Source organism: Rhinopithecus roxellana, chromosome 12 (genome assembly GCF_007565055.1).
Source record: "Rhinopithecus roxellana isolate Shanxi Qingling chromosome 12, ASM756505v1, whole genome shotgun sequence".
Taxonomy (NCBI): Eukaryota; Metazoa; Chordata; class Mammalia; order Primates; family Cercopithecidae; genus Rhinopithecus; species Rhinopithecus roxellana.
In genome coordinates, this window is record NC_044560.1 from 12,561,180 (window position 1) to 12,587,573 (window position 26,394).

Here is a 26,394-nt window from a genome sequence, read left to right on the forward strand (position 1 = left end):
AGGCAAGGTGTGAAAGGGACAGTACAGAGGGGGACAGAGACAGCTGCTGAGGACACCGGGCACAAGCCTGAGGGCAGCTCCCCTGTCCAGCCATACGGAGAGGTGTTTAGGGCATGAGCTTACATTCCAGACTTCAGTATTAAACTCATTCCCAATGGGTCCTGCAGGCCTCTTCCTCCTTTTCTCTGATGTAATTCTTGGGGAAAGCTCCAGACAGAGCCCAAGGGATGGGAGTCAAACACCTCTGACTCCAGGGATGGCACATGGCTAAATGGCAGCCTAGTGGAGACCCCAGAAGAGCAGCCCACTCACCCCCAAACGAGATCCCACGCCGGGTCCCTGAGCATGCTGGACTTGAAGATGGGCTTCTGATAAGACCCTTGTATTTGGGGAGGGGAGACCAAAAGCATTTCTGTAAAGGGTACAAAATTAGCCTTGCTTATAGAGTGGGGGCAGCTGTGACCTCCTGACCACTCCCGGGAGGGGGCTAACTTGGGGGCCCAAGAATTTGAGCAAATGAGGAGGCACAATTGTCCCCCACTGGGCATTAGATCACATTGGGCCCCACCCTGAAATAATCCCCCATCTCAAATTTCAGACATCAGTTAGTTCAGGAGCCATCCAACAAAACCAGCTTCATATTTTAAACCAACTTAATGCTACAAACATTTTTATTTTTTATTTTTTTAATTTTTTTTGAGGCGGAGTCTCGCTCTGTCGCCCGGACTGGAGTGCAGTGGCCAGATCTCAGCTCACTGCAAGCTCCGCCTCCCGGGTTTACGCCATTCTCCTGCCTCAGCCTCCCGAGTAGCTGGGACTACAGGCGCCCGCCACCTCGCCCGGCTAGTTTTTGTATTTTTAGTAGAGACGGGGTTTCACCATGTTAGCCAGGATGGTCTCGATCTCCTGACCTCGTGATCCGCCCGTCTCGGCCTCCCAAAGTGCTGGGATTACAGGCTTGAGCCACCGCACCCGGCCCAAACTTTTTTAAAAAGTGCTGTCCAGCCGAGCCTCTGAGAAAACCTAGCTCCCTGAGGGGTGGGTGGCAGGCCTCTCAGACCAACCCCTGCGCCTCTCTCCAGAAGGCATGGCCTTGGTTCAGCCCAGAGCACCCACATCCCAGGGTGGGTGGAGGACAAGAGCAGCTGGGCTGCAGGGACAATGTGGGATAATCAAGCCTCTGGGGGAACAGGCTGAAGCCAAAAGACCCCCTTAGGACCCCAGGCCTGAAGAGGTAACATGAGTTCCTCTCCCCATTAGCTGCGAAGGCCTGGTCTGCCATGAAGACCTCTCTCTGTCACCCCTTCAGTATACCTGGGAAAAAAGGGGTGAACAAGTCACCAAGCCCCAGTCACCTCTGTCCTTGGGGGTCTGAGTGAGCTCTGAGGGGTGGAGCGGTCCTTAAGGAACCATCCCCTTCAATAACATGGTGAAAAACTTCCTCCCAGGGAAGCAGAGAATGATGCCAGCGCCACACTGGGGGGCGGAAGGGATGCTTTTGGCAGTTTTTTGTTTTAATCTGACCCTTCTTTACAGTGGGGCTGCCTCTGCCTACCAAGTCCTTGGTGCAAAATGGCTCCTGGACCAGAGCAAGGCAGAAACTCTGAGGAAAGGTGCCCGCCACAGCCATGACAGCTGCTCGCATGTTCCTGTCTGTTTTCCTTGTGAGCTTGTCTCTGCTGGACCATTTTTACATCTCAAAGGAAGGGAGAGGTAAGGACTTCCTCAGGAAAGGGGTCTCCTGAGCAGGTGGCTCCTGTTTCCACAGGAGCCTCAGTGCTACCTGCCTTAGGATGACTCCCTGGAACCATCTCTGGGACAGAGGCGACCAGGAAGCCAAGACCAGTGGCTCAGCTGGAGATGTGAGGCCAAGAACAGGTGGAGAGGCGAAAGGGCCCACAGCTGCCGTTCACTAGAATTGTGAGGCCTAAGTGCAATTAGCGTTCCGGCCGACTGGACAGCCCCTCAGAGACCCAGCCCCACCACCACTGTGGGGAAACCAGGGATGTGGCCTGGGTCCCTCCCTTGGAAACCCAGACCTGCCCTGGAACATGGACAGCGATGGGCCCTGATGGGCCTGTCTGCGGAGGTCTCACTAAAAACTAGAACAACCTCCCTGCTAAAACTCAGGGAGCACAAACAAACCACTCAACCTGAAATAAATACAAAGGCATTAAGTGCTTCTTGGTACGTCGAGGGTCCTAATTACCCCTCAAAAGGAGGTAGCAGGGCCTTTCCCTGGACTTGGCCACCTCACCTGCAGCCTTCTCGTGAGAGGTCAGAGGTCAGAAGACTGGATGGGCCTCCCCAGGCCCAGCTTCCATTAGGAAGGTGAGGACCCACACCCTTATCCCCTCCTCACCCGTACCATTCATATCTCCCCACACAGCTTCTGCCGGCTGGGGTGGGAAAGGCAAGGAGACCCCATTCCCTGAGGGCAGCACCTAGTGTCCAATGTCCCTGTGCAGGCAGAGGGCCTGTCAGCCTGTTTGTGAGGAGGTAGAGTCGGGGGCAGGCTGCTGGGGGCAGGTGGGGCCACTCAATTAATCAACAGGTCCCCGAGGTCGTAGGAGTCGAAGAGGTCGCTGATGCCCTCACCCGCCTCCAAGCCCCACAGGTAGTCATCCTGATCCAAGGACGGGGAGAAGCTGATCAGAGGGGAGCTGCATGCCAGGGTCGGGGACAGGAACTGGTCCTCAGTCTGCTGCAGGAGTGGGTGCGGCAGCTCCAGCATGCTGTCAGTAGCCTCCAAGGGGACCAGGGATGGAGGCAGTGGGGCCTGCTGGGGGGTTGGCGCTGGCGCTGGCACTGGAGACAAACAGACAAAGGTTACGCCTGGCCCTGGCATCCAAGCCCTCAGCACACGAGGACAGACTTCCAGTTCTCTGGACGACTGCACCCTTCTCCTCTCTCCTCACCCTGGGTGCAATGCCCTGCTCTCAAAATCCACCTTCCAGAGTCTACACCCAACTCTACCCCTTTTCTTTTTTTTTTTTTTTTTTGAGACGGAGTCTCGCTCTGTCGCCCAGGCTGGAGTGCAGTGGCGCGATCTCAGCTCACTGCAAGCTCCGCCTCCTGGGTTTACGCCCTTCTCCTGCCTCAGCCTTCTAGAGTAGCTGGGACTACAGGCGCCCGTTACCTCGTCCGGCTAGTTTTTTGTATTTTTTAGTAGAGACGGGGTTTCGCCGTGTTAGCCAGGATGGTCTCAATCTCCTGACCTCGTGATCTGCCCGTCTCAGCCTCCCAAAGTGCTGAGATTACAGGCTTCAGCCACCGCGCCCGGCCCCTACCCCTTTTCATGTATTTTTTATTTTTCTGAGACCGGGTGTCACTCTATCACCCAGGCTAGAGTGCAGTGTTGTGATCTCGGCTCACTGCAACCTCCACCTCCCGGGTTCAAGCGATTCTCCCACCTCAGCCTCCCGAGTAGCTGGACTATAGGCACGCACCACCACAGCCAGCTAATCTGTGTATTTTTAGTAGAGATGGGGTTTCACCATGTTGGCCAGGCTGGTCTCAAACTCCTGACCTCAAGTGATCCGGCTCCCTCGGCCTCCCAAAGTGTTGGGATTATAGGCCTGAGCCACCGTGCCCGGCCAAAAAGGAAAGAAATTCTGACATATGCTACAACATAGATGAACCCTGAGGACATTAAGCTACGTGAAATAAGCCAATCACAAAAAAACAAATACTGTGTGATTCCACTTATATGAAATACTTAGTCAAAATCGCAGGGACAGAGAGTAGAAGGGTGGTTGTCAGGGGCTGGGGATAGAGGAGAATGCGGAATAGGTACAGAGTTTAGTTTTACAAGGTGGAAGGAGTTATGGACATGAATGGTGGTGATAGGTACACAACATTATGAATGTATTAATTACCACTGAACTGTACATTTAAAAATAGTTACGATGGTAAATTTTTGTTATGTTGACTCTACTCCCCACGACACACAACTATACCTTACCTCGTCACCCTCTCCAATTACTGGCCCATTTTTCTGCTCCTTTGCGCAGTAAATTTTCTCCAGAATAGCCTCAGCTTGTCTCTACTTCCTTATTACTATTCTCTCGTCAACTCACTCCAGTCTGAGGTCTCTCCCTACCATGTCCCTGAACCAATGACCTCCATGCTGCTAAATTCAATGGTCATTTATCTGGCCTCATCTTATTTGACCTTTCAGTAGCCATTCTCCAGCACTCTAAGCTCATTTCTTTCTCTTCTTTTTTCTTTTCTTTATTTTTTTTTGGAAACAGGGTCTTGCCAGGCTAGAGTGCAGAGTGCAGTAGGGTGAACATGGCTCACTGCAGCCTCAACCTCCTAGGCTCAAGCAATCCTCTCGCCTCAGTCTCCTGAGTGGCTGGGACCACTGGTGCATACCACCATGCCCATCTAATTTTTAAACTTTTTTGTAGAGACGGGGTCTCACTCTGTTGCCCAGGCTGGTCTTGAACTTCTGGGCTCAAGCAATCCTCCTGCCTCAGCCTCCCAAAGTGCTGGGATTACAGGCATGAGCCACCACACCCAGCCTGCTCATTTCCACTAAGAGGTAAGATGGTGATTTCCCATACAGGGACATGCAATGAGGCACTGGAAATTGCCTGTCACATACATCCTGATGCTCAGAACTCCCCTCATTGGAGTCACTTCTTAAGCCCCAGCCAAGTATTATTTTGAAGATACAACTGCGCTGGGAGGCTAGGCTGCCTGTTGAAACAGGAGGTGCACCCGTGGACATGTGATTTCACTTTATTTATTTATTTATTTTGAGACGGAGTCTTGTTCTGGGCTTCACGTTTTAGGGCATCCACTTCCTCCCCTCTGCAAGGGGCATGGTAGCTCTACCTACCTCAAAGGGTTGCTCAGAGGACTGCATGGTAAGTGCATATGAAGCACTGGTTTGGCCTGGCGCAGTGGCTCATGCCTATAATACCAGCACTTTCGGAGGCTGAGGTGGGCAGATCACCTGAGGTCAGGAGTTCGAGACCAGCCTGGCCAACATGGTGAAACCCCATCTCTACTAAAACTACAAAAATTTGCCAGATGTGTTGGCGGGTGCCTGTTGTCCCAGCTACTCAGGAGGCTAAGGCTGGAGAATGGCGTGAACCCAAGAGGTGGAGCTTGCAGTGAGCCTAGATCAAGTCACTGCACTCCAGCCTGGGAAGCAGAGCAAGACTCAACCTCAAAAAAAAAAAAATTTTTTCCCATTTACCAAGACTAATGGGGGAGGTGGTGACACTGCCCTTGAGGCGAGGCGTGGTTCAGCCTCTTTGGACACTCAAACGGCCCTGAGAGAGTCCATGCTGTTACCCCTATTTACAGATGAGAAAACTAGGGCCCAAATAAGTCAATTAAATGTATTTGAATTAAAAAAAAAAAATCTAAAGTTTGTTTGGCACGCTGCTGATGTTACAGTCAGAGGCCTGGCTTGGGAGCGGGGAGCATGTGGGCTCAGACTCTGGCGCCTCCTCTCACCAGCCATGGAACCCCAGAACTGTTTCCTCATGTGGAAAAACAGGGATGAGTATTAGAAGCAGTAACTGATAAAACCCATGTGAAAATGTCTATTATAGATCAGACCTTGCTGTCTCCTGCTGTTGATCACGTCCAGAAATAGAATCGCCTTTTGTAATATGAATGGCTCTTTCTGTCTCTAAAACAGCACTAGGGCCAGGTGCGGTGGCTCAAGCCTGTAATCCCAGCACTTTGGGAGGCCGAGACGGGCGGATCACAAGGTCAGGAGATCGAGACCATCCTGGCGAACACAGTGAAACCCCATCTCTACTAAAAATACAAAAAAAAAAAACTAGCCGGGCGAGGTGGTGGGCACCTGTAGTCCCAGCTACTTGGGAGGCTGAGGCAGGAGAATGGCGGGAACCCGGGAGGCGGAGCTTGCAGTGAGCTGAGATCCGGCCACTGCACTCCAGCCTGGGTGACAGAGCAAGACTCCGCCTCAAAAAAAAAAAAAAAAAACCAGCACTAGGCCCAGCTCAGTAGATGCTCTTCACACAAGCTTTTTTTTTTTTTTTCTTTTGAGACAGAGTCTCACTCTGTCCGCCAGGCTAGAGTGCAATGGTGTAATCTCAGCTCACTGCAACCTCTGCTTCCCTGGTTCAAGTGATTCTTGTGCCTCAGCCTCCTGAGTACCTGGGATTACAGGCATGCACCACCACCTCTGGCTAATTTTTGTGTTTGTAGTAGAGATGGGGTTTCATTGTGTTGGCCAGGTTGGTCTGGAACTTCTGGCCTCAAATGATCCACCTCCCTCGGCCTCTCCAAGTGCTGGATTACAGGCGTGCGCCACCGCGACCAGCCACATAAGCTTTTTTTTTTTTTTAAAAAAGCACATTTATGCCATATCATCTCCTATAACCCACTCAATATTCATGAGGAAATTTCAAGTGTCCCCATTTGAGAGATGTGGGAACTGAGGCTTCAAGGGGTTAAAGTGATTCACTGGGCCGGGCGCGGTGGCTCAAGCCTGTAATCCCAGCACTTTGGGAGGCCGAGACGGGCGGATCACGAGGTCAGGAGATTGAGACCATCCTGGCTAACGGTGAAACCCCGTCTCTATTAAAAACTACAAAAAACTAGCCGGGCGAGGTGGCGGCGCCTATAGTCCCAGCTACCTGGGAGGCTGAGACAGGAGAATGGCGTGAACCCGGGAGGCGGAGCTTGCAGTGAGCTGAGATCCGGCCACAGCACTCCAGCCTGGGTGACAGAGCGAGACTCCGTCTCAAAAAAAAAAAAAAAAAAAAAAAAAAAAGTGATTCACTGACAGTCACCAAGAGATACAGGTTTGAATCCAGGTCTCCCAATTTCAAATCCTGTGCCATCAGCTACATTTAGGTTTATCTCAGAATGTCAGAGCCTGGAGAAATGTCAGAGACGATGTTGTTGAAACCCCTTCTATTACAGATGAGGGAAACTGAGGCTGAAGAGAACACTTCCCCTGGTAATGCATAACCAGGGCCAGGACCCAGGTCCCAAGACTGTAGTAGCTTCCTCTCTTACATGGCCTCTGGCACTCAGACCTCAAAACGACACTACTTCAGAACACAGCATGGAACACGCATGTGGGGGTATGTGTGTGTGTCTGTGCAGGAGAATCGCTTGAACCTGGGAGGCGGAGGTTACAGTGAGCCGAGACCAGGAAAACTTCCTCTTCCTCTCTTCAGCAGGGTAACACTGAGGCCATGTGACAAGAGTCGGGGGGACAGCCATGACATGAGAGCTGGCCCCACCACTGATTGTTCTGTAAGCCTCTACTCCTCTCTAGGCCTCAGGATCTTGATTTGTAAAACTCAGGTAAAAACTTCACACCCGGCCGGGCTCGGTGACTCACGCCTATAATCCCAGCACTTTGGGAGGCTGAGGTGGGTGGATCACCTGAGGTCAGGAGTTCGAGACCAGCCTGGCCAACATGGTGAAACTCTGTCTCTACTAAAAATACAAAAATTAGCCAGGCGTGGTGGCACATGCCTGTACTCCTAGCTACTCGCAAGTCTGAGGCAGGAGAATCGCTTGAACCTGGGAAGCAGAGGTTGCAGTGAGCTGAGATCGTGCCACTGCACTCCAGCCTGGGTGATAGAGTGAGACTCTGTCTCAAAAAAAAAACAACTTCACACCCTTGTTTATGTTTTGGGATCTGCCACCTCCACCCAACGTCTCAGAGGACAACTGAAGCGAAGGTGATTCCAGCTTTGGAGGGCTATGCGCATGCTGACACTTGAGGAGGCACAGCAGGAGGAAGATGGACCAGAGGGTGGGGCACAGGTCTGGGATAGGAGATAGGCACTGGGGAGGTGCCCTGAGGGACAGATGGCTGGCACAGGGAGAAGCTCTGGTCCCTGATGAGGCCTGACAGACACAGGAGAGATCGTTAGAGAAGAGGTGGGAGGCTGGGGTCTGGTACCAGCTCTGCCATCAACTTGCTGTGTGACCTTAGGGAAGCTACTTGTTCTCTCTGGGGCTCTGTTCATTCATGTGTAAAAAGAAGGGTTGAGTTAGATGGGGACAGCAAACTTCTATAAAGAGCTGGAGCCTGTAATCCCAGCACTTTGGGAGGCTGAGGCAGGTGGATCATCTGAGGTCAAGGGTTCAAGACCAGGCTGGCCAACATGGGGAACCCTGTCTCTACTAAAAATACATACACACACACAAAAATTAGCTGGGCGTGATGGCAGGCACCTGTAATCCCAGCTACTTGGGAGGCTGAGGCAGGAGAATTGATTGAACCCGGCAGGCACAGGTTGCAGTGAGCCGAGATCACACCATTGCACTCCAGCCTGGGTGACGGAGCGAGACTCTGTCTCAAAAAAAAAAAAAAAAAAAAAAGCTTGAGAGTATTTTAGGTTTTGTGGGACACTTGTGGTCTCTGTCACACAGTTGCCTTCTTTTTCTTTCTCCCACAACTCTTTAAAAATGTAAAACCATTCTCAGCTCATGGGTCATTAAAAGCAGGTCAGATTTGACCTGCCGGCAATAGTTTTTTTTTTTTTTTTTTTGAGGCGGAGTCTCGCTCTGTCGCCCGGACTGGAGTGCAGTGGCCAGATCTCAGCTCACTGCAAGCTCCGCCTCCTGGGTTTACGCCATTCTCCTGCCTCAGCCTCCTGAGTAGCTGGGACTACAGGCGCCTGCCACCTCGCCCGGCTAGTTTTTGTATTTTTAGTAGAGACGGGGTTTCACTGTGTTAGCCAGGATGGTCTCGATCTCCTGACCTCGTGATCCGCCCGTCTCGGCCTCCCAAAGTGCTGGGATTACAGGCTTGAGCCACCGCGCCCGGCCTGCCAATAGTTTATTAACCTCTGAGTTAGAGAAACGGACACAACCAGGGTACTGCAGAACCCTTCCAGCAAGCCTATTCCATCAGCCCAGCTCTAGCCCTACCTTTGTCTAAACACTACGGTTCTACTTAAGAGAATTCTGCTGTTAAATAAGAAGACAAAAAGTGGAACACTGGCCTACACAGCCTTGAAGAATCCTGCCAGTCTAACCGGATGTGTGATCCCAGGAAAAGGCAAAAACTGTTCTGGAGAGGCGCCTTTACAGGCTTCCATTTGTACTCCTTCTGGACTCCCACCCCTTTGGGAAGCTCTCAGGAACTCTGCTCCCTGGCAACTTCCCTGTACTACCTTCCACCAGGGGTAGCCAGCTCTTAACCATACTGTCCACCTCCCAGCCAGAAGCCCCTTCTTTGATTTGTTCTATGCCTTGTGGAGAGCACTGGGCTGGGAGTGCATAGACCAAGGTTCAAGACACAGCTCTGTTGCCTACCAGCTGGGAGACCTTGGGTAAGACACGTCACCTCTATGCCTTAATTTTTTTTAATGGGCAAATTTTATTATTTTATTTTATTTTTATTAGAGATGGAGTTTCATTATGTTGCCCAGGCTGGTCTTGAACTCCTGGGCTCAAGTGATCCTCATACCTCACCTTCTCAGAGTGCTGGGATTATAGGTGGGAACCACAGCGTCTGGCCTGTTCTTTTTAAATTTTATTCTTATTTTTATTTTTGAGAGAGGGTCTCCCTCTGTTGCCCACGCTGGAGTGCAGCAGCATGATCATAGCTCACTGCAGCCTCAACCTCCATGGCTAAAGTGATCCTCCCACCTCAGCTCCCCGAGTAGCTGGGACTACAGGCGTGTGCCACCACACCCATCTAATTTTAAAATTTTTTTTGTAGAGACAGGGTACCCCTGTTGCCTGGGCTGCTCTTGAACTCCTGGTCTCAAATGATTCTCCTGCCTCGGCCTCCCAAAGTGCTGGGATTATAGGCACGAGCTATAATCTCACAGCAACCTAGGAGTTAGACAGTAGTAATTACTGTGCCCAACTCACGGATGAGAAAAATTGAGGCCAAGAGAGGTGAAGTAACTTGTCCAAGGTCACAAAGCTGGTAAGTGGTTGGGCTAGGATTCAGATCCAGGCCTTCCTCTGCCCTGGAGCAGCACCAGCCTTCCTAGCGGGGCTTTATAAAGCATGAAGTACAATGCACATGTGTGGGGTAGGATGACTGCACCTCCAGCTGCTGGATAAAACAGGAGATTTTCAACAAACATTGATGTGGAAGAGAAAACTAAGGCCAGTCGCTCCCCCCGACCTCCTGTCCCTCTGGACAAGGGCCCTACCTGAGGATGCTGTGGGCTCCATGATGCTAGGGTCGGTGCTGCTGCTGGGCTGGGCAGGGTCAGGGCTGGGGCAGAGGGTGGAGGTAGAGGGGAGGGGCTCCTCGGAAGGACTGTCCGGCTCCTGCACCTCCTCTGGGCACAGGTAGACTTCGATGGGCCCTTGGGTGCTCTTGAGATATATCTGCAGGTTGTCCTGAAGGAGGAAGAGAAGCCAGGTCATTGCTCTGGGCAGCTGGACACTTACACTCTGTGTGTATGGACAGACGCACATGGCTGCTGCCATCCCTGGGTGCAAGCTCAACCCCTGGGCTGGCACTGAGACCAACTCCATCCAGCCTAAGGTGGACTTCCGCTGTTTCTGCTGTCTAGCCCCGAAACCCACTTCTTTTAGGGGGAACACCTTGATTTTCCTGTGGGAAATCACTCTTCCCTCCACTCTCAGGTCATGTAGTTTTGGGGCAGGGGGGCAGAACCCTTCCCCAGTGCCAGTGGGTGAGCTTGTGACACAGCCAGGAAAGTTAGTGTGATATGATTGGTTCGGGGTGGCAAATGGCTCAGGTGGATCCAACCAGCACTAGGCCCACGACTTTTGCTGGACTTGCGGGAAATGGGAGCCCCCTTCCCACTGGGGTTGCTGAGCTGGTATCATAGAAGCTGTCTCAGCCACCACAAGGAGAGAGCCCACCTGGGAATGGAGTCAGCACAGAGAAAAGCAAAGAGATGAAAAGCGTGAGACAGACCTGAAGTCATAGTTTGGGCATCTACATCCAGCCTTGCCTGCAATCTCTGAATCTCCCCCAGGACTTGTCACTTGGTTCCCGCCACCCCTACCCATACCTCCGGCTGAAACCAGTTGGACTTGGCTTTCTGTTATTTGTAACCAAGAGTCCTAATATTTGGCCTTCCGACTCTGCCTCCTCCGTACCACATAACTACAACTTAAGCCACAACTGATGACATGCCTGCCATCCCGGCACATGTCCAGGTCTCCATGCCTGTGCTACCACAGGACTGCACCTAGCAAAACCCCTATTCGTTCTGTAAGACCTAGTTTAACTGTCCCTATCTGGGATACTTCCTCTAACCACCCTTTCTCTATGCTCTTAAAGCACATCTTCTGTCTATAAATGACAGTGTTTTTTTCCCACTAAGTCCTGAACTCCTCCAGGGGAGGGGAGGGACCTTAATCGTCTCTGCAGCCCCGGTTCTTCCTGGGGCTGGCTCTGGGCAAGGGATACAAGGTGAGCAGAACATTCTTTTGTGAAGCTTATACTCTAATAGATGAAGCAGAATGCAATCGTGTAATCATGCCAAATATACCTCAGCAAATGGAGATTAAAGGCAGTGGAAAAGCACAGGTGTTTATGAAGTCTGGAGGTAATCAGAGAAGGCTTCCTTGAGGAAGTGACATTTGAGTTGAGACCTGTAGGATGAATAGCAGTAAACCAGGCACAGAGGGAAGAGCATTTCAGCTGATGAAGGTCTTGCACAGCTAGGTGCAGTGGTTCACCCCTGTAATCCCAGCACTTTGGGAGGGCAAGGTGGGCAAATCACGTCTATGCTGGAGTTCGAGACCAGCCTGGACAACATGGCAAAACCTCGTCTCTACAAAAATACAAAAAATTTGCTAGGCATGGTGGCATGCACCTGTGGTCCCAGCTACTCAGGAGGGTGAGGTGGGAGGATGGCTTGAGCCCGGGAGGCAGAGGTTGCAGTGGGCTGAGGTCATGCCACTGCACTCCAGCCTGGGTGACAGAGCAAGACCCCATCTTTAAAAAAAATCAAATAGGTCGAGCTCAGTGGCTCATGCCTGTAATCCCAGCACTTTGGGAGGCCGAGGCGGGTGGATCACGAGGTCAGGAGTTCAAGACCAGCCTGACCAACATGGTGAAGCCCCATCTCTACTAAAAAAAATACAAAACTTAGCCGGGCATAGTGGCAGGCGCCTGTAATCCCAGTTACTTGGGAGGCTGAGGCAGGAGAATCGCTTGAACCTGGGAGGCGGAGGTTGTAGTGAGCCGAGATCGCGCCATTGCACTCTAGCCTGGGCAACAGAATGAGACTCCGTCTCAAAAATAAATAAGTAAATAAATAAATAATTAAAATAAAATAAAATAAAACAGAAGATCTCATACTAGGAATGAACTTAGTGCAATGGGGTAACTGCAGACAGGTTAGTGTGGCCAAAACAAAGACAGATTGGGGCAGCAGGGAAAAGGACGAGGCCAGCTGGGGTCAGAGCACCAAAGCCTCATAGGGAGTGTCAGGAATTTTGGTCTTTAACTTGGGAAAGCACAGTCAGCATGAAAGGATTTTCATGAGTACTGACACCGTCATACGTGGGCACGAACCCAGGGCTGTTGGGATGCAGAAGAAACTAGGAACAGAGATTTTCTCAGGCCACTGCTCAGTCTCGGTTGCCCTTTCCAGCTTCTGCCATTTCTGCTCAAGCTTGAAGGCCACCAATATTGCCATGGACACCAGAATGGGCCTGGGAAGCATGGAGCTAGGCAATGCCAGGGACAGAGTCTGCAGAACCGCCTGGAACCCTCCCTAGCAGGGTCTCAACCCTGCTCTCTACCAAATATTTCGCCTCTCACCTCAGTCCTGTCAGGCACTTCCAGTCTCGTCTGCGGAGGGGCCTTGACGGCAATCACTGTCTGCTCCTTAAAGTTGCCGACAGCACGGATATCCTGGTAAGTCACATAGGCCAGCGTAGGGCAGGAGAGTCAAGAAAAGTGACTGTCTGGTCAAAATTCAAACCCCAACCCTGCCAGGAAGCACCTTCACCTCCTAAGCCTCTGAATATTGCTTTCTCACTCCTTGTGCAGCTTAGAAATGACTACAATCTGTAACCTGTTAATATCATAAGCTACCTTGGATCCCTTTGGAAAGCAAATGGGGATAAAAACCATAAAAATTGTTGCCTTATATCAGTTTTTTATATAAAGGCTTCATCTTTCAAACTAGATCATTAGTTCTGAGAAGGCAGGAAGACATGTTTTATTTCTTTATATTTCTCACAATGCCTCACATCCTTCCAAAAATACAAGATCATATCCAAAACCAAGTCGATATGAAACAGTTTTGGAAAATGTATGAAAGAGCCTTAGCAAAGTCCATGCTCTTTGACCTCATCATTTCAATCCTAGGGATCTGACCTAGGAAAACAAGTAAAAATATGGGAAAGCGTTCTATGTATAAAGATATTTGGCTGAGCGCGGTGGCTCATGCCTGTAATCCCAGCACTTTGGGAGGCCGAGGTGGGTGGATAACTTGAGGTCAGGAGTTCAAGACCAGACTGGCGAACGTGGTGAAACCCCATCTCCACTAAAAATACAAAAATTAGCTGGGCATGAAGTCCGGGTGTGGTGGCTCACTCCTGTAATCCCAGCACTTTGGAAGGTCGAGGCGGGTGGATCACCTAAGGTCAGGAGTTTGAGACCAGCCTGACCAACATAGTGAAACCTCATCTCTACTTAAAATACAAAAATTAGCCGGGTGTGGTGGCAGGCACCTGAAATCCCAGCTACTTGGGAGGCTAAGGCAGGAGAATCGCTTGAACCCAGGAGGAAGAGGTTGTGGTGAGCCGAGATTGCACCACGGCACTCCAGCCTGGGCAACAAGAGCAAGACTCCATCTCAAAAAATAAATAAAAAAATAAATAAATTAGCCAGACGTGGTGGCGGGCACCTGTAATCCCAGCTACTTAGGAGGCTGAAGCAGGAGAATCGCTTGAACTCGGGAGGTGGAGGTTGCAGTGAGCCAAGACTGTGCCACTGCACTCTATCCTGGGCGACAGAGTGAGACTCGGTCTTAAAAAAAAAAAAGAAAGAGGCCAGGCGCGGTGGCTCAAGCCTGTAATCCCAGCACTTTGGGAGGCCGAGACGGGCGGATCACAAGGTCAGGAGATCGAGACCATCCTGGCTAATACGGTGAAACCCCGTCTCTACTAAAGAATACAAAAAACTAGCTGGGCGACGAGGCGGGCGCCTGTAGTCCCAGCTACTTGGGAGGCAGAGGCAGGAGAATGGCGTAAACCTGGGAGGCGGAGCTTGAAGTGAGCTGAGATCCGGCCACCGCACTCCAGCCTGGGCGACAGAGCCAGACTCCGTCTCAAAAAAAAAAAAAAAAAAAGAAAGAAAAGTTATGTGCAGCAGGCACACAACTATATTACAACTATATTTAAATAACACACATTCTGTGTGCAGTTCAGGAACAATGGCTATGTTAAGGTGGCAGTTTGTCATTCTTTTTCTCCATTTTCCAGATTTCAAGGCAAATGTACTTGGCTTATTTTCAGTAATGAAAAAATACCTTTAATAAACTTGAGGCCAGGCACAGTGACTCATACCTGTAATCTTAGCACTTTGGGAGATGGGAGACTGAAGTGGGAGGATCGACTGAAGCCAAGAGTTAGAGACCAGCCTGGGCAACAAAGTGAGACCCTGTCTATACAAAAAATAAAAAATTAGCCAGGCATGGTGGCACACGCCTGTAGTTCCAGCTATTCAGGAGGCTGCAGTGGGAGGATCACTTGAACCCAGGAGTGTGAAGCTGTAGTGAGCTATGATCATGCCATTGTACTACAGTCTGGATGACAAAATGAGCCCTTGTCTCTAAAAAAAAATAAATAAATAATTCAAAAAATAGACTTGAGAAGAAAGGCCACCCAGGAAAGAAGAAACAGATGCCAGACCCTTAGGGTAAGTTATTGAATCAACTCAGGATAGATATAAACATGCAACAGGTTCCTGCTCCCTGACACCTTCCCCCAACGAAGGAGGATATCTCTTGTTGGCCTTGTCCTCAGTCAGGTGCTTGAAGCTCAGAGAGCAGCTCTGGATGAGCTGGTCCAAGGCCTCCTCCATGTTCATCAGCTCCTTCAGCTCCTGCCCCAGCTGTTGCTGCTTCCCAGGCCGGGTGGGGTCTTCAAACATTCCCCTGCCTCTGGGAACAGAGCAGCCCCCCAGTGTCAGTCTGTGGGTGAAACTCCAGAACAAGGCCATTCAAAAGATTGTCTGAGGGTGCTCCCCTGGGTTGTGCAAATCAGTGGTCATGCCTGGCTCTCAGGGAGCTACCAGGGATTGGAACGAGAGGTTTGGGAGTTGGGCATGGGAGAAGAAACAAGTCAAGGCCTGAACCCCACTTCTGGGGGGCTCTCGATTCTGTTCATCCCTATGCCCCAGCCTCCTCCAGCTGGAGTAGCCTCAGTCCTGACTCCCCCGTCTGAGTTCTCTTAGGCCAGGGCTGTAGGCCACCTCTTAGGTTGAACTCTTAGGTTCTCTTAGGCCACCTATGCCAAGGGCCGTAGGTCAGTTCTTTAAATCCTGTAGAAATGGAGAGAGAAGGCTGGAGTACTCCTATCTCAGATCTGGAAGAAGTCCGGGATCCCCCTACTCAGCTCCCAGGGGACTGCCCTAAGCTAGAAGGAGTGGATATTAGGATCTCTGACTCAAGAGGAAGAATCTGGGGTCCCCTTTGGCCTTTACACCTCCCAGATGTCATTCGTCACTCTGCCCCGCATCACGTTCTATTACTTCAGCAGGTACACGGTGCTCTTCCTCACCATACATTGGCTCTACCCCCAGCAATAAGCCTATTGGATGTTGCTCTTGGTCCGCCTCAGCCCTTGTGCCCACTGGATGTTGCTCTCAGCCCTGCCCCTGCCACTCACACCCACTGGCTATTGCCTCTGGCTCCGCCCACAGCGCAAGTACCCATTGGAGGGTACCACTGGCCGCCCAGGCACTCACACCCACTGGATGTTGTTCTTGGCCTTCTTGCGGATGAGCTGGATGCCCTCAAGCACGTTGGTGATGTCATAGATGCGCCGCTTCTGCACGTCCAGCACCTCAGCGGCCCAGTTCAGGTCCAGGACCCCATCCTCTGACTCGCTCAGGAGGTAAATGAACTTCTTGGTGAGCAGCCCCAGCGAAGTGTCATACCGAGTCTTCTCCCCAGGGGATTTGGGGACTGAGGAAGAAGGGGACCCAGTCGCAGCTCAGGGAGGGCCCGCCCAGGACCCTCGTCCATTGACCTAGGCTCATTAAGTACCAACTTTTCACCACCCACTTTCCAGTTTACAAGGCACTGTGATCAAGGGCATCCATCACCACCACTGTCCAGACAGGAAACCTGATACCTGAGAGGGAAGGTGACTTGCTTAAGGTCTCACAGCCAGTGGGCAGTATTGGAAGCCAAGTGTCCTGACTCCTGGTTAAATGCATATTTCCACCACAGCTTAGGGCTGCCATACCACCATCCACAACTACTGTCACTGTTCTAAGTGCTTTCCATATACAAACACATTTAAGTCCTACAACACCCTATAAGGTTGCTGTACAGTCATCCCCATTTTATAGATGAGAATACTGAGGCACAGTTTAAGTAATTTGCTTAGCTCACTCAGCTAGAAAGTGGCAAAGCTGGAATTCAAATCCAGGCAGTCTGGCTCCAGAGTTTTCCTTCTTTTTTTTTTGAGACGGAGTCTTGCTCTGTTCCCCAGGCTGGAGTGCAGTGATGCAATCTCGGCTCACTCCAAGCTCCGCCTCCCAGGTTCACGCCATTCTCTTGCCTAAGCCTCCCGAGTAGTTGGGACTACAGGTGCCTGTCATCGTGCCCGGCTCGGCCTCACAAAGTGCTGGGATTACAGGTGTGAGCCACTGCGCCCGGCCCCGAGTTTTCCTTCTTAAGCATTACCCTATCCTGTCACTTAAATGTCCGGAGTTTGGAATTAGAATAGGGTAGAAATGATAAGCCTGGATTTAAGAGCATTTTTATAGATACACACTTTTTCTTCCCATGTGAATCACAGTGATTATCTGACAAAAATCGGTCCTGTAACATAAAGTGGGGGAGGTTCATGAAAAAGGTCCCTTTCTCAAATGAGGTTGATGTTGCAAGACCACATCTCAGCTGCAGCATCTTAAACCACAAGGGGACTTTTGTAATCGAGTGACTTCCAAGTCATATGGCAAGTTAGCGGCCAATCTAATAATTCTGGAGCCTGAGTTTTAGAGAGTCTTAGGTTCCTCTGGAAGAGGACCAGTTATCATGAGCCTTAGGATCCTTTAAGACAGTGCTTTGGGCAGCTTTGACTAATCAAATGTAGAGGAAACTTTCTTGCCATTCCTGATCTAGCTGTGCCTCCTTTTACACGAGACAACTAAGGTTCACAGGAGTGAACTGTCAGGTTGGGGCACAGGCCTTCCTGGACCCCCAAAACTAGTGTTCCTTCCAAACACAGCTGCTTAAACTCCTGCTCTAAGCAGGATTTTTTTTTTTTGAGATGGAGTCTCACTCTGTCTCCTAGGCTGGAGTGCAGTGGCACGATCTCGGCTGACTGCAACCTGCCTCCCAGGTTCAAGCGATTCTCCTGCCTCGGCTTCCCAAGTAGCTGGGATTACAGGCATGCACCACCACGCCCAGCTAATGTCTGTATTTTCAGTAGAGATGGGGTTTCACCGCATTGGCCAGGCTGGTCTGGAACTCCTGACCTCAGATGATCTGCCCATCTTGGCCTCCCAAAGTGCTGGGATTATAGGCGTGAGCCACCGTGCCCGGCCTATCCAGGATATTGACTGAAAATATCAAGAGGCAGCAACCCCCTCCAACTTAGCTTTAGGAAGGCACACCTGGGCAGCCTCTGGATCTTAAAAACCTCTGGGGTGGCAGAGACTGGATTAATATGTGCTTCCCTTCCCTTTGAATAACTTATTCAGCTCCTTGTCTGCGTGTGGGAGAAAGACCCTGGTTAGCCCCTGCTCCTCTGATTGAGAAAAATTTACATTGACCTAAACATTAAAACTTTTTAAAAATAATAAATTCCCAAATAAAACACTGGTCATTGCATTTAGATCATGAGAGCTGTACATGGCGTGGGAGAAGTAGCGCGAGACTGGCCGGGCGCGGTGGCTCACGCCTGTAATCCCAGCACTTTGGGAGGCCGAGGCAGGTGGATCACTTGAGGTCAGGAGTTCGAGACCAGTCTGGTCAATATGGGGAAACTGTGTCTCTACTAAAAATACAAAAATTAGTCAGGGATGATGGCATGCACCTGTAGTTCCAGCTACTTGGGAGGCTGAGGTGAGAGAGTTGCTTGAACCCCAGAGGTGGAGGTTGCAGGGAGCCAAGATGGCACCACTGCAATCCACGTTGGTGACAGAGCAAGACCTGTCTCAAAACAACAACAAAAAAACAAAAACAAAAACAAAAAACAAAAAATGTAGAAGTAGTGCAAGACTTACATGTCCAGGCTCTAGTCCTGACTCCACTCTGAGACTATGGGCAAGTCACTCAAGCTCTCAGAGTCTCAAGTTGCCTGATTAGTAAAGAGAGACAAGCCTACCTACCCGGCAGGATCAAGTGATAAAATGCACAGGAAGCTTTTGATAAAATGCACAGGAAGCTTTTGCAAACTGGAAAGTGATCCAGATATGACTCCCACTGATTGGGCAGGGCACTGCCCTCTGTCCCTGCCCCACCCCACCCCAGAGGCCCCATCAGCACTGCTTACTTTTGGGGCTGGGGAGGCCATCCACTCTGATGCACTTCCCCTTGGGGGTTGGGAACTCAGGGACGGCGGGCCTCCCAATCCCCTCCAGATCCAGCTTCCTTTTGGCCTTGGAGAGAAGGGGAAGAGAGAGGCAGAGTTTGAGAATCATTCCTCCTTTAGCCTTTCCCTGATACGGGGCCAAAGCGATGAGGCCACTTAGCAGCCACCTCTGTGCCTCAGTTTACCGCCAGTCCTGGTGAAGCACTGCTGTACTTGATAGGAAAATATCAATGACCTGAGGACGTGAGCTTTCAGGGGAAGTCTTGTTTTCTGAAGAGCAAATAAAATTCCCATCCTCTGAGGCCCAGGCACTTGAGACCCTACCAAAGCCAGTCTGGCCAGGGGCTCAGGGTTCCTTAACCACAGGCCTCAAGCCCGCTCCTACACCCGCTTCTCACCCCACCACACCCAGAGGATGATACCAGGAGGAAGCAGTGGGTAGGGCCTAAACCACATCAGGGTGAGGAAAGGGCCCCCTACAGAAGCAGCTGGCTCAGCCAGACTGAGTGCCCATCACAGTCCCACAGCTGGTCCTTATCAGGGTGGGGCTGGGCATCCGCCCAGACCCAGTGGACTTCCTGGCTCAGTGCCACACCCCAGGGAGGTGCCCACAGTGGAAAGCAGTACAAACATCCCCACCCCCATGTTTGGGCTCCAGCTTGAGGGCCCCAGGGCCTCCTGAATAGACTGCATTTGCCATTCTTTCTTTGCCGAGAGGGGCAGACAATGAATCCTTCCCACAGACAATGAATCCTTCCCGTGTCTAAGGACAAGCAGCTGAGGCCACCCCCCTCCCACTCCCCCTCTCTGTTCCCGCCAAGCTTGGGAAACACCTGCCGGGGAAATCAAACCACAGACCCATCTGCTCCTCTCCACCCTGTCGCCACCCGGGCCCCAATTAGGCCCAGAGCTGCACTGGCCCGGAAAGGGCCTCTCTCCTGATTAGGGCTGGGCAGGGGCAGGGCAGGGGCAGGGCTGGGGCACTGGGACACTGGGACATAGGTCAGAGACCCATGCTTGAATCTCCAGCTCCTTCGCAGGCTCACTGTACGAGCTCCATATCTAGGAGCCTCAGTTTCTTCCTCTGTAAATGGGATAGAAAATGCCTACCTCAAGGGGTTATTGTAAGGATTCAAGAAAGGCACCACTTGGGCAGCCTCTGGATCTTAAAAACCCTGGAACAGGCTGAATTAATCCCCGCGTCGCTTCCCTTTGAAGCACTTATTTAGCTCCCTGTCTGCATGCTGGAGAAAGACCCTGGTTAGCTCCTGCTCCTTTAACTTCTGTAAAGTTCTCAGCCTGTGTCTCAGCACACAGTAGGTGTTCAGGAAATGCAGAGTCCCTTCCTTAAAATCTAATCTCGACCTCTTCCTTGATACATCCTTCTGGGGGTCATCAAGCACATTTCTTTCCTCCTTCCAACTCTGGATCCCCCAGACACCCATACCCTGGCTTGGACAGAGAAGCCTATTTTAACATTTGGTGGTGAGGTCATGCTCGGCAGGGCTGAGACTTCTAACTGCTGCTGAGCACAGCTGGGCTGACAGGTGTTGGGGGTGATGACAGCTCTTCCTGCTGTCAGTTCCCCTGCCCCCACTCCTGCCCCGTCCAGGAAGTCTTCCTGGGCTGATTTGAGGAGCCTGGATATGACACTCCTGCTCTCCACCACTACCCAGACCTGGAAACCATCCAAACACTTTACTACTCATTCTTGAATGAGTCTCTTGAATATTCCTTTTCTACCTTCCTAACTGGTGAAAACCTATATTCTAGGGATTTAGCCCCACCCTGTCACTAGAGAAAGGGCCAGTCACTGGCAGAGACGTTCCACATGCCCTGCACCACGCCCCAACATTCATCACTTCCCTGAATCTTCCCACACCACTAATCCCCATTGTACAGCTGAAGTAATTGAGGCTTGGGGAGCTCTGAGGCCTCCATTGATCCTGACCAAGGCTGCGCATCCTAGTATTCTTCATACATCCCCTGGCAGGAGCACCAAGGGTAGGGAGAAGAAGGGAAGCTCAGGTGGAGTTCTACTTGATGCAGACGTGGGGCAGCCCAGAGCCTCCCCAGCCACACCTGCCTCCCCGCACAGAACACACCAGGAAGAACTCCGGGAAGACCTTGCACAGAATATCTATGCTGGGCCTATTACATGCTCATAACAGTCCTACCACATCAGTATTGGCACTGGCTCTCCTAAGATAAGAAATGGAGACTTACAGAGGGTAGGCACATGCCCAAGGTCACACAAAGGCCAAAGCCAAGGTCTGAACCCAGGCCTGACTCCAAAGCCATGTGCCAGGTTGCCTCAGCTCCATCCCACACACGCTGCCCCAGGATTTGTTAGAATTTGGGCCAAGGCCTGGGCTACGCCCACCTGTCCCCATCACTGCATGCATGAGCGCACACACACACACACACACACACACACACAGCCTTCTCTCTTTTCTCACCCTCCTTCACCCTTAGTCTGCACTCCCAGGGTCCCAGTGCAGCAAAGTGTCCCCCTAAGGATACCTCCCTGACACCTTTGGGCAGTGCCCAGAGTAAAGTCAGCCTATGGCTTGGGCTGAACCTGCAGAACACAGGTGGCAGAGGACAAGCCAGGAGGATCAGGATCAAGGTGAGGCTGAGCACAGGTCTTGGAGTCAGACCGGCCTGGGTTTGCATCTAGGCCTTCCCCTTCTTAGCTGGGACATCAGTTGACCTCGAGTCACCTATGAAATGGGCATCAATGTCTCCACCTATGCTGAGGATTCAGCGAGATAGTGCAGCAAAGTGCTTTGCCCAGAGGGAGTGCTCCCATCGGGGAGCTACTAGCACTGATGTATGGGGAGCACCAGTGGGAAAAGGGGAAAGTTCAAGGGTGAGCTGAAAAGAGACTGTGATGGGAGGAGGAGAGCAAAGGCTATGGCCACAGCCAGAGACCGGCTTAGCTCTATCCTGGACGCTCTTAGGTAGCCCCTTTGGCTGGATCTTCAAGGCCTGGTCAGGACTCAAGCCCACCCTGCCAACCCCTATGGAGAAGAGTACAGCTCCTTACTCAGGCAGCTGCAGAAGTGGAGAGGGTCAGAGATCCCCAGGCACAACCCCTTTACAGGCACCAAGGTGAGGAAACTGGGACTTGGGGAAGAGGAAGTGACTTGCCCAAGGTCACACAGAGTGGAGCCTGGTCTCTCCTAAGCCCTAAGTTAGATGGTGGGGGTGGGAGCAAATGTAAGGGGTCGAACCTTGCTTTCAGATCCCAGCTCTGTCACTTGGTAGCTGGGCAGCCTGGGATTCACTGTCTTGCCTCTGAGCCTACATCTCCTCACCTGACCTGGCTTGTAGACTTGTGTGTTAAAATTTTTATGTTCTTTCTGCCTCACAAGAGGAAATTTGGAAAATGCAGACAAATTTTCTGCTCATGCCTGTAATCCCAGCACTTTGGAAGGCCAAGGCAGGCAGATCACCTGAGGTCAGGAGTTCGAGACTAGCCCAGCCAACATGGATGAAACCGCATCTCTACTAAAAACACAAAAATTAGCCTGGCATGGTGGCAGGCGCCCGTAATCCCAACTACTTGGGAGGCTGAGGCAGGAGAATCACTTGAACCTAGAAGGCGGAGTCTGCAGTGAGCCGAGATGATAGTACTACACTCCAGCCTGGGCAGAGCTGCCTGCAGGGATGAAAGAGAATGATGCCATGCGCCTGGCCAGAGGAGGCATGCAATAAAGGAGCATTCCCTGAGCCTTCCTCAGAGGACTTGGAAAGAGCTCTGGACAGGGAGCCAGGAGATCTGGGTTCTGGCCTTCATTCTGCCACTGAACTTGGTTGCCATCCTTGGACAGTGCCTGAAGTCGCTTTAAACAGAAGCTCCCCAACAAATCCTGCTCACCCTGCACTTTGCAGCCTGGCCACAAAGCAAGTTGCCACACCCAGGGTTGGGTTTGGAGCTGCTCCAGGTCACACCCTTGTAAAATGAGTAAGCAGAGGGCAGGCCTGCCCACGGGGCTGGGCCCCGGGCATCTGGGGATTGACAGGAGCGGGAGCTCTGGGCCTGGCAGGCCTTTAGGGTGGTATGCTGCAAGGAGACTCTCCTGCTTCTTTGCTTGTGACCCAGGCAAGTGACTTCCTTTCTTTGCTCAGTTTCCTTATCTGCAAGATGCCTCATTCTGAACATCTTGACCAAGATAATGAACGTGAAGAATGCCAAGCAGTGTCTGGCACACGAGAGGCACTCAGTAAAAAAGAGACCTTCTTGCTAAGATCACTGAGCCCCTCTGGGAGGGAGGTACAGACAAGATGCACTTGGGTTCCTCTGGGAGGGTTCAAAGCAGTGTAAAACCACAGCTGTTACTGAAAATTCCAGTCTGAAAGCAGCTGGCCAGAGGAGAGTGGGACTGCTGTAAAGTTCCCTTCCCTGGGGGGTACTCAGCTCCTAAGTCAGGCAGTATTAAAGAAAGTCAAGGCAACATAGAGAAGAGCCTACTGCCTGACCAGGTGCAGTAGCTCATGCCTGTAATCCCAGCACTTTGGGAGGCCAAGGCAAGAGGATCGCTTGAGCCCAAGAGTTTGAGACCAGCCTGGGGAACATAGGGAGACCCGTCTCTGTAAAAAATAAAACAGAGAAGAGCCTACTGCCTTGTGAGTCCCATCACTCTACCCCATCCCCATCTCTGACCTTAGGTCACATCCCCTCTCTGAGCCTCAGTTTCCCCCTGTAACATGGAGCTACTAATGCCATCTATTTCACAAACTACAAAGATGTTTTGGGCTATAAAACGCTGACCACAAGATCACCAATCCCAGTTATCCTCGGTTGCTTAACCTGTAAAATGGGGACAATACCATTCCTGCCCACTGCCCTCCTAGTTAGAAATCATGTGCAGGAAGGGTCTCCGGGAAGGTTAACGTTTTGAACATGGGCAAAGTCTGAGTCCACTGGCAGGGAGTGGTGGCTCTGCCTGCATCCAGAGCTGGCTGGGCATCCGTGCCTGCTGACTAGCACAGGTCTGACTAGATGCCTCTGGGGCAGTGGGGGGTGGTCTTATCCCTGTACCTGAACTTATTCACCACACCCACAACTAAGCAAACCTATAACACCCCATTCCTCTCCCTGGAGCCTGCTTCCAAAACCCAGGACCTGAAGCCAAATGTGGCAGAAAAGAGCTAGCCCCACAGCCACGCTGTGCACACACACATTGTCCAGGAGAGGACACTGAGGCCCAGACTGGGGCCAAGACTTGTCCAAGGACACACAGAGAATTAACGGCAGAGTCACACCAGAAACCAGGCTCCTCAACCACCACCACCCCCACTTCCCGGGGCTTTTCCCAGTCCGCCCCCCACCCTAAAGTTGTTTTGATTCACATGGGCTCCAGGAATTCCACTCCCACAAAACACACCCTGAGCCCAGGTCGGCAGGCAGCCTGGTGCCACTACACCTTGGGCCATCTCTGGCAACGAGCCTGGGAGCTTAAGGAGAGAGCAGCCAATCTGAACAGAACCCAGGGGGCTGCCCACATTTCTATCTGCTACAGATAGGCTGCCTGGGAGGGAAGACTGGGCCTTGGGGAGGACCAAGGGCAGATACTTGGGGCTATACCAGGAGTTAGCTGGACAATTTGGAGTCTGTCCATGGCAGATTGGACCTGAGAGACTCACTAGACCTATCCCTCTGTCTTACCAAAGTCCCACAGTGTCCCCAGGCATGCTCTCTGCCTGGACAATAGCAGGCACCCAGTGCTGGTTTCTGGCCAAACAATGAAGTAATGAATGAATGGCGGCAACTTTAGCTGCATGGACTTCCCCAAGGTCACACAGTGCACTGGGAGTAGTGGGTTGGGTCTCCCTCCAGACTCGCAATCCAGTGCTCATTCCACTCCACTAGAATGGATGAGATTACTTCATCCAAAGTCTGAAAATGAAGGGGTCTTCTACTTAGATATTGGGGGCACTGGGTCCTGGAAACTGAAAGCTCATCTTCCCTCTTCCCAAAACTCTACCTGCTCCACTCAAACTGGATCTCAGGCACCCCTCCCTCCTTTCCCACACCTGGAAAAGCATAGGGGGAAGCGGTGGGGGCCCCCAGCATTACCGGCAGCCGGCCTGCCGGCAGGCATCGAACAACTTGGCCCTCGGGTCCGTGGGGAGTGGCGTCGAGGCAGGTGCCGGGCGCCACTGCGGGAGGCGCCGTCTGCGGGTACAGCGGCGTGTAGTAGGCTGGTAGTAGCTGGGCAGAGCTGGGGGCTGCTGAGGCCGGATGGCCACAGCTCTGTGGGGCTCATCGCGGGCACCACCTTCGGGGGCTGCCCAGCGGCCGAAACCAAGGCCCGGGGCCCTTGCAGCATAGCGAGTAAGGCGCCCCCTACCCAAACGGGCCTGGCGCGCCCGCGGACACCTGCGGGTTCCGGTGCTGCAGCCGCTCACACGGCCCGCGGCATGGCGCGGAGGCCGGGGAAAGCCACCAATGGACGCCTGCGGGGCAAGGCCGGACCCTCCCCTCCTGGCCCGCAGCCGAGCAGATCAGCGCTTGGAGATCGCCGCTTGGAGATCGCCCGGCGGTTGCGGTGGTGGCACTGCCAGGGGCTGTCCCGCCCCGAGGGCACCGCGACCCGGGACGCCCCGCGCCCCCCAAGGCCTCGGCACCTGGGGTCCGGCCGGCTCTGGGGAGGGGTCCCCGGTGTGCCCGCGAGCTCGGCGGAGACGCGATGCGCTGGGACGGGGAGGGGGGGTCTCGACTGCGCCGACTTCCTTGCGGCCCGCTCTCTAGTCCCTGAGTCTTTCTCTGCCTCTTTTTTTTTCTTTTCTTTTTTTTTTTTTTTTAGCGCCAAACGGCGTGCCGCGAAATTCGGATCTCCCGCGGAAAATGCCGCGCTCCGGTTGGCTGCTGCAAGAGTACAGGCTCCACCCCCCGGAAAGAACCCGTCCTCGAGGCGGCGATTGCAACACGAGCTTCGCTGCTTAAAGGGGCAGCCACACCTGCTGTCGGTGCCGCCCGCCACTGGACGCGCTAGCTAGCAGCCGGGGAGACGGAGACAGGGTGGTTCTGGGGTGCACAGTGCAGAGGCGGCCAGAACAGCACAGCGCCCCGAGAAATGGGCCCGGATTCCCTGGGGTTGAAGGGAAACATTTTGGTGCCGGGTCCCGACCTGAGCCCAGACTCAAAGCAGTGTATTCCCCAGGCCACAGGCCCTTTTGTTAGTTTGCATCGTTGCTTAGCTAGCACATGTGCATTCATATCCCCCTTCCTGCTATAATGAAGGCCAGGAACTTGTTCCCTTTAATGGCAGAGGGGTGAGGGATGGAGGCAAACTAGTCTACTTCTTTATAGGGAAAACTAACATCTATTCAGCGTCTGCAGGATGCCAAGCACCATGCTAGATCCTTACAAGCGTTGTTTTAATTTATTCCAACAGTCCTGGGAAGAGGAATGATGATCCCCATGATAAAGACTGACAGTCTGAAAGGCTGGGTAACTTGCCCAATGTCATACAGAGAGATTCCCTGATTTGAGAGCTGGCAATGGAATCTGGGACAGGTCCCAGCTCTGGAGCCCTTCTTTTTCCAGTTAAGGGGTTCTTCTCCTACCCTCCCAAGCTGCCGGCCGGCACAACAGGCTCAGAGGCCCACTGCAGAGCTTTGTCTTGTTCACAGTTGTATTCTTAGGACCCAACACTCAGTAAATGTTTGAACATCTCCAGGTTTCTTTTAAACAATCCT

General features: G+C 52.2%; 1 protein-coding gene across 1 annotated transcript; it reads right to left on the reverse strand.

Moving 5' to 3' along the window:
• Positions 1 to 894: 894 nt before the first annotated feature.
• E2F2 (E2F transcription factor 2) lies at positions 895 to 25,559 on the reverse strand. Its single transcript, XM_010355768.2, is given in 8 exon segments — positions 895 to 2,808; positions 10,128 to 10,320; positions 12,728 to 12,842; positions 14,919 to 15,077; positions 15,884 to 16,103; positions 18,646 to 18,751; positions 24,770 to 24,892; positions 24,894 to 25,559. Coding segments are annotated over 8 exon segments (1,314 nt in total). The 5' UTR covers positions 25,023 to 25,559; the 3' UTR covers positions 895 to 2,539.
• Between the last annotated feature and the right edge of the window lie 835 nt (positions 25,560 to 26,394).